Here is a 16,715-nt window from a genome sequence, read left to right as displayed (position 1 = left end):
TTTAAATAATTTAAATCATTTCTGATCTTAAGCATAGGCTAACTGGAATTTCTTGGTCCCGTATTTATTTTGTATATAATCAATCCATTTTTTCCAGTCTCGTTTATATCTCTCATTTGAGTGATCTTTAAGATATGCCGATATTTTAGCCATCTCGGCTAAGTTTGTAACTTTCAATGTCCATTCTTGAATTGTAGGCAAGTCTTCCTTCTTCCAGTATTGCGCCACCAACAGTCTTGCTGCCGTTATTAGGTGCAGAATCAAGTTAGTCTCTACCACTGTAAAGTCAGTGCTTATACCTAGTAAAAATAACTGAGGAGTAAACTTTATCCTTCTTTTAAAGATATTTTGCATAATCCACCATATTTTTATCCAAAATGCCTTAACCTTTTGGCAGGTCCACCATATATGAAAATATGTCGCATCGAGAGAGCCACATCTCCAACATTTAGGCTGTAATTCGGATACATAGAAGCCAGCTTTTTAGGATCTAAATGCCATCTATAGAACATCTTATAAAAATTTTCTCTCAGGTTTTGAGCTTGTGTAAATTTCACATTTCTTACCCAGATTCTCTCCCATGTATCCAGCATTATTGGTTCTTCAATGTTTTGAGCCCACTTTATCATACAATCTTTAACTAATTCTGTTTCCGAATCCATCTGTATTAATACATTATATATCCTCTTTATATGCATTAAGCTTTGATCTCTTATTTGTTTAAACAGATTATCCTCACCTTGAATAAAACCAATTTTTTGATCTATTTTCCACCTAGCCTGTAATTGCCCATACTGGAACCATGTTTGAACTACCTTCTCCTCTTTTAATACCTCTAAGGATTTTAGTTGTAGTACCCCCCTTTCCAAGATAAGAAGCTGTCTGTAGGTAATTCTGTCCTGTTTTTGTGCTATATTCATATTTTCAATTGCGTGTCTAGTAATTGCCCACATGGGTATCTTGTCATTTAATTTAGATTGGTATTTTTTCCAGATCCGCAGTAAAGCATTTCTTAAAATATGACTTTTAAAATTCTTGTCCAATTTTTTGTTGAATAACAGGTAAGCATGCCAACCATATACCAGATCGTGTCCCTCAATATTCAATATTCTATCATTAGTTAAATGAGTCCAATCACTAATTACAGATAATGCCACTGCATCATAATATAGTTTTAAGTTAGGTAGTTTCAAGCCTCCTCTCTCGTGTACATCTTGCATTATTTTCATCTTTACCCTCGGCTTCTTTCCTGCCCATACAAATTTGTTGATACCCTTCTGCCATTCTAAAAGATTCACATCTTTTTTAAGTATAGGTAACATTTGGAAGAGAAATAAAATTTTTGGTAAGATGTTCATTTTCACTGCCGCTATCCTACCCAACAAAGATAAGTGCAATTTCTCCCATTTTTTCATCTCTGTCTGTATACTATGCCAAAGTGGTTCATAATTATGCTTATATAGTTTCCCATTTGAAATTAAGATGTTAACTCCAAGATATTTGACTTTTTTAACTACCTCACATCCTAGCATCACTCCTAGTTCTTCCTTTTGTTTAGTATTCATATTTATAGCTAATATTTTTGTTTTTCCTAAATTTATTTTAAAACCAGACACTTGACCATATTGATTAATCGTATTCATTAAAACCATACTGGATTCCTGCGGTTGTTCCAATGTTATGACCAAATCATCCGCAAAAGCGCGCACTCTGTATTCTTGCTGCCTAATCTTGATCCCTTTTAGACCATCCAAGCCCCATATTTTATTCAACAATACTTCCAAAGTTATAATAAACAATAATGGGGACAAAGGACAGCCCTGTCTTGTACCTTTTCCAATTTGAAAAGAGTCTGTTAAACTTCCATTGACTATGATTTGTGCTGTTTGCTGTTGATATATTGCTTTAATTGACTGTAAAAAATTATCTCCTATCTGCATTTTTTGCAATATCTTCAACAGAAATTGCCAGTTAACTCGATCAAAGGCCTTCTCAGAATCCAAAAATATAAACGCAGCAGGGATTTGGTTATTCTTTCCCAAATATTCTAATGCATTAATAATTAATCTGACATTACTTTTCATCTGTCTCCCCTGTATAAAACCTGTATTTCTTCACTGGTCTTATCACCATCCTGTGTTAATAGGTTCTTGGAATATTGTCCAAGAGTACAACTACCATTCCATTTGCAGTGTCACACCCATTAAAACCACTTGTTTTGTGACAAGAGGGGAGAAGAGGGAAAGAAAACTAGTGTCAAGAGTTATCATTAAAATACATTGAGAATACTTTTGAATTCAGTTTGATTCTGTCAGAGAATTCACAGGTTTCTTACTAAACTGAGAAAATAAAAATAGTTTTGGGTTGGATCAAAGTTATCTCCATTATTATGCTGAACTGTAAGAACTAAATTCCTGAATTCTGTTTGTGTTTGTTTACTGTGTTTGGTTCTTAGACAATTGTATCAGATTGTTCCTTTGTTGCTTCACTTGCTATCAGTGCAGCTTATGAGAGAAGATACAACAAGAAATTGATTACAAGGTACACTTTTTTCTGCTCAATGAAATGCAGTTTTCTTTAATAGTTTTATTTGTTGCCAGTAACACTTAATTTGGGATACACTTTACTCTGATTTAAACTTACTTTAGAAGTTGATAGCTTTGATTTTAGATGATTGTTTCAACATACTTTGCCAAACTGCTTTTTCATTTATTTTGTACATTTATTGCTGGTCAAGTGATAAGAGATAAATCATTCAAAAATAGAATGCCTTAGCAGCAAAAAAAATTGCTGTAACCTTTTGTAAACCTGTTGTAGAAAAAAGTGACTATATAGGAGATTCTGCAGACTCATTCTGAGTTGTTTCATAAATATCAAAAATGTTTGTCAACAGATGTTTTCATATTTACATTCTAAATTTTATTGATACACACACATGCACACACACATACACACATACTATTTGCTTTGTACAATCTTGTGAGTATTGTCTTGTTCCCCATTCTACAATGGAACCCTAAACTAGTGTTTCCTAACCTGAGGAATTTTAAGATGAGTGTTCCTATCCTGGCTGGGGGAATTCTGGGAGTTGTCGTCCATTCCTCTTAAAGTTCTTAAGACTGAGAAACACTGGTCTGGTTATACATAAGATTTAATGCAAAGATGTCATACTCAAGGATCCAGCCCGCAGGGTGCTTAAATCTGGCCTACGGGGCCAGCCTGGAAATAGCAAAACAGCAGCCCGTAGTGCCTCTGGCAGTCAAAAAGGGGTGGGGGGCATAGCCCCCCAAGCCCCATTTTGGCTGCAGGAGGCCATCCAGGCTGAAACGGGGCACAAGGGACTGCACACACACACACCATGCCCTATTTTGGCTGGCAGGGTGCTGTAGGAGGCATCCATCCCATCTCCCCATCCCTGGCTGGCCCGCAGAGGAGAACTACAATGCTGATCTGGTCCTCGAAGAAGTTTGACACCCCTGGTTAAATGTTAAGTTCCTGCATATCAGGGGCAATATCTGAATTCTAAATGTAAAACACTTCAGGATAAATCCACCTTAATTTATTATCCTTGTTTCACTTTTAAGTTACTTTATTGGATGATGCTATCATTTTGTTAAGAAAAATACGCCAAAAGTAAGTTTTCCTATAAAAGTGAAAAGCAATAATAATCTATATTTGCTATTAAGTTCTTCTGGTAAGTGCTATCTTTATGCTTCATTTTACTTTTTCATTAAGTATTTTCATTTTTAATACTTTCCAGCGTAATTTCTGTCTGAGTTTTTGGTTAATGATATAGAGCTTAAATCAGGGCACCATGGCCCATTACTGGACTATAGTCTGATCAGAACGAAGTTTCACAAGCTACAGGCAAGCAATCACATAACTCAACTTGCCTGAGTGGCTGGTGCTCATGCTCATGTGCACAGCTCCATTTGTGCAAGCAAAGGGTACTGGCACTCATGTGAAACTCCATTAGTACAAGGGATGTATAGAGCTGCTCATGCACGTGCCTGTCTCACATGAAGCCATCTCCTCTTCTCCCTGTCAGGCTGCCAAGCTGGAATGGTTGGGACCGCTGGCTTTAATGATGTATTTATATGTAGTATAAGTGTATACAGAATGTAGTCTAATTTTGTTTACATTTTTTTCTCAATGTAGCATCATTTACCCACAGAATAAAAAAGGAGAACCAGAATATAATCCATGTGGAAAATACATGGTCAAGCTGCACATTAATGGTGTCCCTAGAAAGGTAGAGATTTAAACTTTTAACAAGTTGTACAAACCCTCTATCCCATCATCCATTGGGCTTCTAACAGTCTTGTAGCTTGCTTCTGCAAACCTTCCTTTTGTAGTAATTTCCTCAAATGTTTTACTAAAAGAGTAATGGTTGCAACTTTGCATTGCATATTGTTTGATCTTGTTCCATTTGTTTTGAGCAGGTGGTCATTGATGATTTGTTACCAGTAGATCACAGTGGAGAACTTCTCTGCTCCTATTCAAACAACAAAAATGAGCTCTGGGTATCATTGATAGAAAAAGCTTACATGAAAGTCATGGGAGGTTATGATTTTCCAGGTTCAAATTCGGTGAGTGCTATGTGACTCTTGGCAAAATGTTAAAAAAAATAGGCTGGCAAAGATCCCTTAGGAGATAAGTTTCCTTTTAATCTAGTTCAGTTTTTTTTTCACTGCATTGGCCTCCAAGTATTTTGAGGGACAACTGTCAACAAGGTTAAGGATGATAAAACTGTAGTCCAAAAAGATTGTAATGCAAAAACTACAAAAAATATAATTTATAATTTATTATTTATTTATTAATAGAATTTCTATGCCACCCAATCCCGAAGGACTCCGGGCGGCTTACAAAAAGAAGAGGAAGAAAGAAATAATTTAAAAAGACAGATTTAAAATCACAACACATGCATTCGTTCTCATCGGGACTGGACCTCAACAGTGAGGTCAACAGCCCCAGGCCTGCCAGAATAGCCAGGTTTTAACAGCTTTCCTGAAGGCCATGAGAGTGGGTAAGGTCCGGATCTCTGGAGGTAGCTCATTCCAAAGGATCAGAGCAGCCACAGAGAAGGCTCTCCTCCGGGGAGCCACCAGCCGACATTGTCTGCCTGACGGCATCTGAAGGAGGACCAATCTGTGGGATCTCACTGGCCGCAGGGAGGTATGTGGCAGTAGGCGGTCTTGCAGATACGTTGGCCCTAAGCCATGTAGGGCTTTAAAGGTAATAACCAACACCTTGAATTGCATCCGGAGACCAATTTGTAGCCAGTGCAGCTTGCGGAGGACAGGTGTAACGTGGGTGTACCTCGGTACACCCAATATCGCTCGCGCGGCTGCATTCTAGACTAGCTGCAGTCTCCGAATGCTTTTCAAGGGTAGCCCCATGTAGAGCGTGTTGCAATAATCCAGCCTTGAGGTGACAAGGGCGTGAGTAACCATTTGAAGTGCCTCCTGATCCAAATAGGGCCGCAATTGGTGCACCAGGCGAACCTGGGCAAAGGCCCCCCTGGTCACAGCCAACAGATAGTGTTCCAGTGTCAGCTGTGAGTCCAGGAGGACCCCCAAATTGCGGGCCCTCTCTGAGGGGTGTAAATTTTCACCCCCCAGGATTAAGGATGGACTGTCTAGGCTGTCCTTCGGGGGCAGCATCCAAAGCCACTCAGTCTTATCAGGATTGAGTACAAGTTTGTTCACCCCCACATCCAGATCCTTAAAATTAAAAAGACAACTTACAAAGTTGTAATTAAAATTGTAAAATTAGAAACAAAATACAAAAAAATCGTAGTATAAAAAATATTGTAGTCCCCCAAAAGTTTGTTGAGAAAGATTGAACATGAAAAGTGTTTTTCAATGTACACAGAGTAGTGAGAATACTTTCATCTATTTGAAGTCTGTGAACAATATATGGTTTTTCTTATGGTTTCCTTTCTTTTTTCAGTATGGCAAATAATGTATCTTGGAATTAACTATTTTTGGAATTGGCATCAGTATTTCGGTGTCCTCTGCAAATATGACAAATTTTCTTGATAGCTAATACTGAGCTTTAAAATAAAATTCTAGAAACAAATTTCATTTCCTTCTGAGAGTGCATGTGTGTTTGTGTGTGTGCACATGTGTATGTGCATGTGTTTGGCCTTATTACAATCACATTTTAAATAATTTCTGTATCAAAGAAACATTGTATTTGCCATCTAATAAATAAGAAAAAAGGAACTGACTCGTGTAACAGTTCTTATTTGTAAGATTACAATTCTGTTTTCCTTAAGTGCCTGCTTTAAAGAAAAAAGGGATTTTACATAACTATAGAATTATTATTGAAATGAATGGTTATCAAAAATTGTACTTTCTTGGAAGTATGATTTCATTAATTTGAATTATGCATTTTTTGTTGGTGATGACAGAATATTGATCTTCATGCATTGACTGGTTGGATACCTGAGAGGATTGCCATGCACTCAGACAATCAAACATTTAACAAGGATAGTTCCTTCAGAATGCTTTACCAAAGGTAATTTTTGCTTATTTCCAAAAATGTTGTCACAGTCACAGTGTTGTAAAAGTTCAAGGGTTGTTTTCTTAAAATCCATAGTGGACCTTGATTTTTGCACAGCTTCCAAGAGAAGCAGTGCCTAGAGAGTAAATGGTTGAAGAGCAAAACTGACTGAGCATAAGTATTTGCTAATGCAGCTCAGAAATCCTCCTGAACTTGTGGCTCCTGTTGAATCTGGAAATGGAAGTCATGGCCAAGGGAGTGTTTATCAAACTGCATGTAATGCACTATTAATGTCCCAACCTAAAATCAGAAAACCTGGCTGCAATGACTCATGGCTCCATCACCATTCAGTTGATCTAAAATTCAGCACCCCACATATAATCTTGCAGTTATTCGGTGGAGTATTTTATACCTGTACTTACCCACACCTGCACAAGTCCTTGAATTGGTTTTCTCTTGGTTTCTACCTGCAGTTGATGTGACTGGTGTTAACCTTAAATCTGCTTACATCTTGACTCCAAGCTATCTTCATCACTATGTTGTTCCACTAGAACTGGCCTGACTGATTCTATGCTTTTGAAAAAAGCATATATAGTAATTATATTTTCCAAAATACAATATGGTGGTTTTTTTTTAGAAAACTAAATAGGCAAACATTGAATAGGAAACATTAGCAGTGAAGTCTAAAGTAAACTTTTTGTTCTTGGGCAGATTTCACAAGGGGGATGTGCTTATTACAACAGCTACAGGAATGATGACTGATGAAGAAGGGGAACGTTGGGGTTTAGTACCAACCCACGCCTATGCTGTTTTGGATATTAGAGAATACAAGGTAACTCTGAAATAAGAACCTTTGGACCTATTCTTAAATTGACATGGTTGGCTTTTTAAAAAATGTGATCTCTTGTGCCACCACTCAAAAACTGAGGGGAAGAAAAACTTTGAAAAAATCTGTCCAATTCATCTTTTTGGTCCCAAAGTGAGATTAAAATGCTTAAAATAATGAAATAATGTTAGAGAGGTGAACAAGTCCATAGCAGAGGTGAAACCTTATTTCTTTCTTTGAAGCCATTTGAGCCCTCTTTCCCGTCTCACCCCTGAAATTTGGTGAGGAAGCTTTACAGATTTTCAGTAGTTCTTAGAAACAAAATAAACATCAAGTTGTTTTGATATATTTGGTATTTGGTATTTATTCGATTTGCAAGCCGTCCTATTCCCCGAAGGGATTCAGGGTGGCTGAACAAAAACCAGGGGAAGGGGAAAACAAATACAGAAAGTAAGACAAACAGGACAATGATACAACAATTTAAAAAAGCACAGCAAGCACAGCAAATTTGAGTAGGGGGGGGAACTCAACCCCAGGCTTGCTGGGACAGCCAGCCCTTAACGGCTGTCCAGAAGGCCTGAAGGGTGGCGAGGGTCCGAATCTCCACGGGGAGCTCATTCCAAAGGGCCGGAGCAGCCACAGAGAAGGCCCTCCTCCGGGTGGTCGACAGCCGGCATAATGAATGTCTTTTAAAAAACCTGAACATAAAAAGAGAAATCTTAAAAATATCACCTCTGCTTTTTGTGATATCATGTGTCCTCTCCTTATCCCTCACGTGACTCCTCCATGACCTTTCTTGTCTCTGCTGGTTGACTTCTTTCAACTACAAAGAGTGACTTATTTCAGACATTGTAATATAATGCTATTAAAAATCTGATTTTACCAAGTCATTTTAGGAATTAAATGGCAGAGAGAGAAACAAAGTAGATACCTATTGTAATCCATGATTAATAAAATTAATGACATTTAACTTATTTTCTTTATTCTCAAAAATAAATGTATTATAAAGTCATATTTTGTGTCTCCCCTTTTCAGGGTCTTCGCTTCCTCCAATTGAAAAATCCCTGGAGCCACCTGCGTTGGAAAGGGAGATACAGTGAAAATGATATCAAGAGCTGGACTCCTGAACTTCAGAAATATTTAAACTTTGATCCCAGAACAGCTCAAAAAATAGACAATGGTAAAAGATCAGAATGATTTTTGAAGGGGAAAAAAACAGGCCTACAAATGATTTGTTTCCCTTGTACCCCTTTGTGGTGTAAGAGAAAAACTGCAGAGATGGCAGAGAATCACATTTTTCATTAATCTGAAATAGGATTACTATCAAGGATGATCTTTTGCAAGGCAATAAAGCAGAGTTGTATGAATCATTGAATGAATCTTCTGCTCGATAACTGTTTACAATCCACTTGCTGGACTAAAATTTACCAAGACTGTTAATGACATATGATACAGACTAATGCATAAGGGGCATGCATAAGCGCACCAACATGCCTACCACCCCTGTCTTAATATTCTTTTTTATTTATATACATTTCATGTATTCAAAATCATGTTTATACTTATATGTGTTATCTAATACATGCTTGATGAAATAAATGAAATAAAAATGCAATAAAATATTTACCGGAGATAAAAACCACTGAAGTAACATTGGAGTAATTATGAATAAGAAATGGTAACTTCAAATAAAGTTTTATATGGATAAAAGTGTTGATTGGGTGGGTGAAGTAAAGCATCTTCACTAGGCATTTTAGGTTTGGCAGAGGAAAGATAGTAAGTGAGAGCTTATGTATGACTGGGGAGTTGACAAAGTGATTTGGTGCTAGTCCTGCTTTTGTTCATCCTAATTTATACTTGCTAATATCACAGATTTAGGATGAAATATACATGTAGGAAATAACACGATGCAAGAAATGTGATGAATTTTGCTTTATTAAAATTTGAATCTGTGCTCATCAGTTTTTAAAGATCTTGATAAAATTTCTTTACAGACAATTTCTGCAAATTGTAAAAACAAAACAGGTACTTTAATGCATAGTATTTAAGTACTAAACTGAAACCTATTGCCACTTTTGAATAGGTAAAACTTCTCAGTATTAATATATAATACAGTCTTGCAATAGTGTGCATACATTCTGGGGGTTCATTTCATTGAATTTTGCAGAATTTATCTTTGAGTAAAAATGCCCAAGATAGTAGTATCTTTAGTCTTTTTTCCCCTACCATTTGATAATTTAATATTCAATCACTGATATTGAATGATAAGTCATTAATAAAAACAATTTAAACAGTTTTATCTGCATGTTTTTATATAGGAATTTTTTGGATTGCTTGGGAAGACTTATACAAGTATTATGATGTTATTTATTTGAGTTGGAATCCAGGTCTTTTTAAGGAATCCACCTGCATTCACAGGTTTGTCCAATAGAAAAGGATATCAAATGTGTATTCTTCTTGTATATGTATTGCAGAGGGTAAAAATGGAAGTAGTAGGCATATTATTAGCCTCCCTTAACCTAATATTCAAGTATTATTCTGTGATGCCTTTCTTTATATTTTGAAGCCTGTTCCAAGAATAAATGATTCATGTATAAACTGTTGAAAAGTTACACTTTTTGAGCATTTATAAGCTAAGAATTGTACATCTGCAGCTGTTTTTACTTTATTATTTCTCCCTAGTATTTCATGCTAATTTGCAAGACCAAATTGAGAGCAAATGGTAGCTTTCATGAAAAGTAATTATAATTGCTGATTGCAATATTTTTAAATACACAGAACTCTATTTCCGCATTTCTCTTTTCTGAACAGTACCTGGGATGCAAAACAGGGTCCTGTGAAAGATGCTTACAGTTTGGCCAATAATCCGCAGTATAGGCTGGAGGTTCAGTGCCCACAAGGTGGTGCTGCAGTGTGGGTTCTACTCAGTCGACACATTACTGACAAGGTATTCATCATTTTTCCAAATAACTTGTAAGGGAAGCAAATTGCAGCTCTAAGATATAGCTATTCTTTATCACAATGGAACTACCAGAAGTATAACTCAACTATAAAAAACATATTAGATTTATATCTCCATCTTCCACGAGTTGCCATGTTCTTATGCCTGATCACACAACACTGTGTTCAATCATAGTGATACTTCACTAACTGCTTTGTAAACTAGATATGAACAGAAAGAAGAAACTGGAATCCTTTATCCCACAAGGATAACCAGGTTTTATCTCATTTTAGATTCCAATCAGAGTTCAATGGCAGTTGATAAAGATTTAGCATTAATATTTCTCCTGTAAAAAAAAAGCTTATTTAAAACAAATAAGCATTTTCCCTTTGAGAATTTGCAATCCATTAATCAGATCAGTTGGGTTATTAATTTTAAGCATTTAGCTCTAATGCCTGGCAATTATGGAAGCTGAAGTCCAATAAATTCAGAGATAGTTACAGTAAATATGAACAGTCTGATTGATTTGAAAGATCTGAAACGATTATAATTTAGGCAAGGAAGAATGTTGAATGAAATCATGGTCATAAATAGTATATAAATATTTAGTGTTGAGGATTAAAGTAATTTTTGTAATCACTTTTCTATAGGATGACTTTGCACACAACCGAGAATTCATCACAATGGTGGTCTATAAAACTGATGGGAAAAAGGTATACTATCCTGGTATGTATTTCACAATATTCTTTCCTGTACATAATCTCATAATCTCTTCTTGATTTGTTGTTGAAGAAAGATAGGAAATATGGATATAATTTTTCTGTTAGAAATATGTTTGCTAACCACAGCATCCACTAGGACTAGAGCAGCAGTCGGCAAACCACGGCTCTGGAGCCACATGCAGCTCTTCCGACCCTCTGCTGCAGCTGTTGGCTGATCCCATCACTGGCTGGCCCTGCCCCTCCTCTCCCAGACATTCCTCGCCTGGCCTGAGAAGATAAGGGCGACAGTGGGGGACGGAGACCCGTTCCATATTCCAGAAAGGGAGCGAAGTGCCCCTGAGCTTGCCTTTTCACAGCAACAGTATTCTGCCTTCATTGCAATACATTTGTGCTCAGGGCAGCCTTCACCTCCCACTGCTTTGGGCTTGGAACAGTAAGTAGCTTCAGGCTCAGAGCTGTTACCAGCTCCATGGCCTGCCTGCTGCTCTCACAGTGCCTTGTGCAGCACAGTGAAATTTAGCACGCTTCACAATGGGGAAGATAGGGTCTCTTCTTCCTGGAGCCCATTACAATGTGGAGCTACAATTGCGGAGTGGGACCCAGCCCCACTCGCCTCTGGCAAAAGCAGCAGCATCAGAGAGAGAGATATCAGAAACATATATAGAGAGGGAGGGGGGAAGGTGAATACACCCAAGGCCAAGGGAGGGCAAGAGGTGCTGGGAGGGGAGGGGTGAAGCGGGGCCAGGCGGGGCAAATATTTTAACAACTGGTTCTCTACCCTAATGACTTGCTAGGTAGGTATGGTGTGTGTGTGTGTGTGTGTCATGTGACTGGGTGAGAGTGAGTGACTTCAAGTTGGCCATACCCATCCAGTCACACCAGTTGTTAAATTATTGGCTCCCATTGTTTTCAATGGGAAATTAGAGCAAATGGCTCTTTGTGTTTAAGGTTGCAGACCCCGGACTACAGGGATGTCACAAAAGGCAAGATGGTGGCTACAGCAGCACATTGGCAGAAAATGGTCAGAGTTTCAATACTAATGCCATGGCAATCATAAAGCTTCACTCATTCTCTTTAATATTTTCATTGATTTCCTGAATTGAAAATATGGATTAGAAATGTAAGATCTGCCTATCTCTCCATGGATCAATTTGTGAAGCTTCCATGACCTGCTCCCAAGTTGCCATAGGCAGTGGGATGGGAAATTGCACCTCGCAGCTGCACCAAGGAATTTACTCCTAGTCATAACAAGATGCATTCTGGCTGAGCAAATCAAAGCCATCTCCATGGGTATCAGCAATGCCTGGACGGGAGTAACTTCTGCAACCTGCAAAATTACCTTGTTGGGGAATATGACCAGGTGACACACTTTGGGGGGAGAGGGAAAAGGGCCAGAGGCAAGGCATAAAGGGTGTGAAGTCAGAGTTGGCTTCACCTAGATAATGCTGACATGGTGCTTCTAATAAAAGACTGGATTTTTATTGCTGGATGGCTTGAGACTCTTAATTGCATTAGGGCACTGGTAGGAACCCTGATACCATGTTTTGGTGCATTTATTTTAGAAAGTTAAGAGTGCTGTATTTATATTGCTTCAGTACAGTGCCCAAGTAGAATATTAATTTATTAATTATTTTAATTAGAGTAATTTCAGATTGGTTTATTCCAAATTATTTTTAAACACAAATGTGTTTTTATTTTCCAGCTGATCCTCCACCATACATTGATGGGGTTCGAATCAATAGTCCCCACTATCTAACCAAAATAACACTCACTTCTCCAGGAACTCACACATTTACACTTGTGGTTTCTCAGTACGAAAAACAGAACACAATTCTTTACACCCTCAGGGTAAGTGTATATCTTTGAAAAATATTAAATGGAAATCATTAGTACTGCCACATCTTCAACTTCCATGACTCCCATTCTGAAAAAATGTGTATGTAATAACTTGATAATGATCATCAGACTGCCACTGATTAAAATAGAGTTACCACCAAAATCCACAGTGATTTTGTTTTCATTTCTTTGGGCTCTGTAACCTGAACACATGAGAAAGGCCACAAGTTTAATTTCCATGAAAATATTGCCAAATAAAAGATTTGGATTGGAGATACAGGATTTTTTGTATGTCAGGGATACTTAAAATTTTACTGCCAACTTTATGAAGGAGACTTTCCATCTATAATCCTGTTTCATCAAGTAGTTTTATTTGAAGTAATTACTTCCTTTGCATAAAAAGTAGGTCATAACTATGTTGCACATTAAGGGATCTCGAGTACCAGAAAAAGGTTACTACAGATAAAACCTATTACTCATTTAGCTGTCATGGATCCAAATAGGGAGTGTCATCTGAAATATTATTTTTATGAATATTATGTTTACTTTAAAAACAAAGTTTTCCCATTATTTTCAGGTCTTCATCTCAAAAAAACACTATATATGTATGTATGTATGTATGTGTATATATATGTATGTATGTATATATATATATGTATGTATGTATGTATGTATGTATGTATGTATATATTTATTTATTTATTTATTTAGTGTCACAACCCCTGGTATGCCCCAATTATGGGAGGAAGCTAACTGCTTCCATTCTCTATCCATTGGCTCGTCACAAGAGACCATCCAGACAGAAAGCCCAATATTTTACTGTTGCCTTTGTTACATTTTGTATTGTATTTGTGCTGATAAATAAATAAATAAAGGAAGACTAGTATAAATAGCTTGAAATAGATCTATACTAGTCTCCCTTTATTTATTTATCAGCACAAATACAACATTATATATATATATATATATAATGTATATATATTGTTGTATTTGTGCTGATAAATAAATAAAGGGAGACTAGTATAGATCTATTTCAAGTTATTTAGCTCTCATCAGCTAGCCATACCCTTACTGGGATTTGAACATGGGCTATATTACATACTAGGCAGACATCTTAGCCATTAGGCCACAGGCTCTTATCCGTTATCAGCGAACAAAAAAATCTTATACACACACACACACACACACACACACACACACACACATATATTTCAGAAAGTTAATATTTGCACAAAAACTGTATATGGGTGTTTAGTGAGAAGAAATCAAATTGTATAGTTTCAGCCTTGTATGTTTTGCAAATACACTTTCTATTTTCTTGGTAGTATGAATCATTTGGGTTAAAGATTAACTTCTTGATCTTAGGTGTATTCAGCTTGCAAGTTTACCTTTTCTAAGATTCCAACACCATATGCTGTATCGAAAAGGGTAAGAAATAATTAAATTTTGTAGTTAAAATTCAGATACTATATGTTACACAAACCAAACTATATGTGCTACTTATCTATAGTCATATAAAGTAAGATGAATATTTCTTGCAGTCTTCTTTTGTGGGTTTTTATTACATAATATTGCATTAACTACTCCTTGGATTAGATTGAATAGAAAAGCTGTTCCTAATGTTCAGATGTGTTGGGATGCATGATAGTTTGAAGAACATTTGATTGCGTGACTTGAATTGTTTATATAATTTTAATAGCATGAATATAATGTAATTGTAAATAATCTTTGAAATCCTCTGTTAATCAGAATGGCTCAGATCTCTCTTGGGCTGCCTCCAAACAGGAGAATCTTTAAGGCTCTTAGAATAGCTTATTGGCTGAAAATGCTGGTCCCAACATATATAGAGGTCACCAGAATGAGGGAAAATTACTATAAAACATAGTCTTTCTCATTAAGCCACAGTAAATAGGTTTCCATGTCCTTTTGCCAAAATTAAATGATCCCTCGGAGTTTATCTCTGATATATTATTACAGTCAGATTATACAGAGATATGAACTAGAAAGGAGCCCAATAATCAGAAAAATGTGGTTTTTATTATCCAATTCCCTGTTCTGGAACATCTATTCTCATGTCCCTAAAAGTATGTAAGGTTGTCCTCAACTTATCACCACAATTAAGCCCGAAATTTCTGCTGTTAATTAAGACATTTGTTAAGTGAGTTTTGTCCCATTTTACTTCCTTTCTTACCACAGTTGTTAAGTGAATCACTGTTAATAGTCCAGTCATTAAGTGAATCTGGATTTCCGATTGACTTTATTTATTAGAAGGTCGCAAGAGTTATCACATGACTTTGGGATATAGTAGCAGTTATAAATATGAACAAGTTGCCAAGCATCTGAATTTTGATCACATGATCATGGGGATGCTGCAAAAGTCATAACTCTGAAAAATGGACACGAGTCACTTTTTAAGTGCCATTTTAACTTTGAACAGTCCCTAAACAAAATGTTGTAAATTGAGGACTACCTGTACTAAGCATGGGGTCAAATTTATAATTGAAATGAATAATGGGAACTGATTAAATAGGAGAGATGAAATTAAATTGAAAGTAGTTCTTTTAAGAAAGAAGAAGAAAGTAAATGTGCTAACTAAGAAGCATTTGGAGTTATTTTCTTTAAGGTGAACGGACAGTGGAAAGGTCGCAGCGCTGGAGGATGTGGAAATTTTAGAGATACTTGCAAGAATAACCCTATATACCAGTTTCAAGTGGACAAGACTGGACCACTCCTGCTTGAACTAAGAGGACCAAGGTTTGTATAGTTTAATAATTGGAACAATACAGTTAGCTAAGGCTTGCCGTTTCAGACTTTAAAATATTTAGATTAACCAGTTAGAATTAAAGTATACTATCCATAATTTTCAGCCCACATTGTCAGGAATTAGAACTAAATAGTAATTTTTAAAAGAATTGTTGTTTATCTTGTTCAAATTTTGAGCTTAACCTCAAACTCTGAGGCTGCTTTCATACAACACATTAATCCATAAACAATTATTACAGACTTCAGTGACTAGATTTGCATGGCACCTTTGGGAGAAGTTAAGTTATGACTTAGCACAAACTGTGCATCAAATATGGATCCAGATAGAATCAGAGAATATACCGCACTTTTTAAAAGTTCTAATTTTGCTTTAAACTCAGAAGCTTCCAACTTCTGATTCATTTACAGGCAGTACAGTGTTGGACTTGAAGTTGTAACAGTTTCTTCGATAGGAGATCCGGGATCTTTGGGTTTTCAGAAGAAAAATAGTGGTGATTACAGGTAATACTCAGCTGATTTCTGCATATTTTATCACTATTATTTATCGCTAATATGAGATCTTATATTACAGTAGCCTTCTCTCTGTATTTCACTTTTCAAGGTGTGGCTTTTGCTATCTGGAAATTGAGAATATACCTCCTGGTACTTACAATATTATTCCAAGCACTTTCCTCCCACAACAAGAAGGACCATTTTTCTTGGACTTCAATACTGCTATCCCTCTTAAAATATCACAGCTGCAATGAAGTTGCCTGCAAAACCATTTTTAAGAAAAATGGCAAAGTATAGCTGTCACACTGAAGAACTATCTAAAAACCTACTGAAAAAATGTTTATATGGGGTATGGAAAAGTAATGTGGACTGTCAAAAGAAGAATTGCACTCAAAATTAGAGCTGCCTAATCTTTATGGTTTGCAAAACAATGGAAAACATGGATTTCTGTTATTTGTGATGTGGGAAAGTTGAGGCAAGGAAAAAATATTTGCTCACATACCCTGATATTTAATTTTGCATGGCTTTGTTTATACAAAATTGGCGTGTGCACGCACAGACACACACAGAGACATATGTTTTCATAGATTTTCACAGGTATAGGTATGCTGGTCTTGTATTCGGGTCT

General features: G+C 36.6%; 1 protein-coding gene across 3 annotated transcripts in view; it reads left to right on the top strand.

The window, feature by feature from the left end:
• Positions 1-16,715, top strand: part of CAPN7 (calpain 7) — a 48,132-nt gene extending 31,417 nt beyond the window's left edge. For 2 of the 3 annotated variants that reach the window (XM_032235467.1, XM_032235466.1), the window contains 14 exons: positions 2,456-2,541; positions 4,159-4,252; positions 4,443-4,589; positions 6,416-6,522; positions 7,219-7,339; positions 8,369-8,513; positions 9,652-9,751; positions 10,145-10,280; positions 10,925-11,000; positions 12,699-12,844; positions 14,198-14,260; positions 15,456-15,586; positions 16,004-16,096; positions 16,197-16,715. In XM_032235467.1, the coding sequence (XP_032091358.1) occupies positions 2,456-2,541; positions 4,159-4,252; positions 4,443-4,589; positions 6,416-6,522; positions 7,219-7,339; positions 8,369-8,513; positions 9,652-9,751; positions 10,145-10,280; positions 10,925-11,000; positions 12,699-12,844; positions 14,198-14,260; positions 15,456-15,586; positions 16,004-16,096; positions 16,197-16,341 (1,590 nt within the window). In that variant the 3' untranslated portion in view covers positions 16,342-16,715. The remainder of the gene's footprint in view (positions 1-2,455; positions 2,542-4,158; positions 4,253-4,442; positions 4,590-6,415; positions 6,523-7,218; positions 7,340-8,368; positions 8,514-9,651; positions 9,752-10,144; positions 10,281-10,924; positions 11,001-12,698; positions 12,845-14,197; positions 14,261-15,455; positions 15,587-16,003; positions 16,097-16,196) is intronic. The other variant, XM_032235468.1, reaches the window with a different exon arrangement.

This window comes from Thamnophis elegans, chromosome Z (genome assembly GCF_009769535.1).
Source record: "Thamnophis elegans isolate rThaEle1 chromosome Z, rThaEle1.pri, whole genome shotgun sequence".
NCBI classification, from domain to species: domain Eukaryota; kingdom Metazoa; phylum Chordata; class Lepidosauria; order Squamata; family Colubridae; genus Thamnophis; species Thamnophis elegans.
Note: the sequence above shows the minus strand (reverse complement) of the source record. Positions and strands in the feature narration are given on the sequence as shown.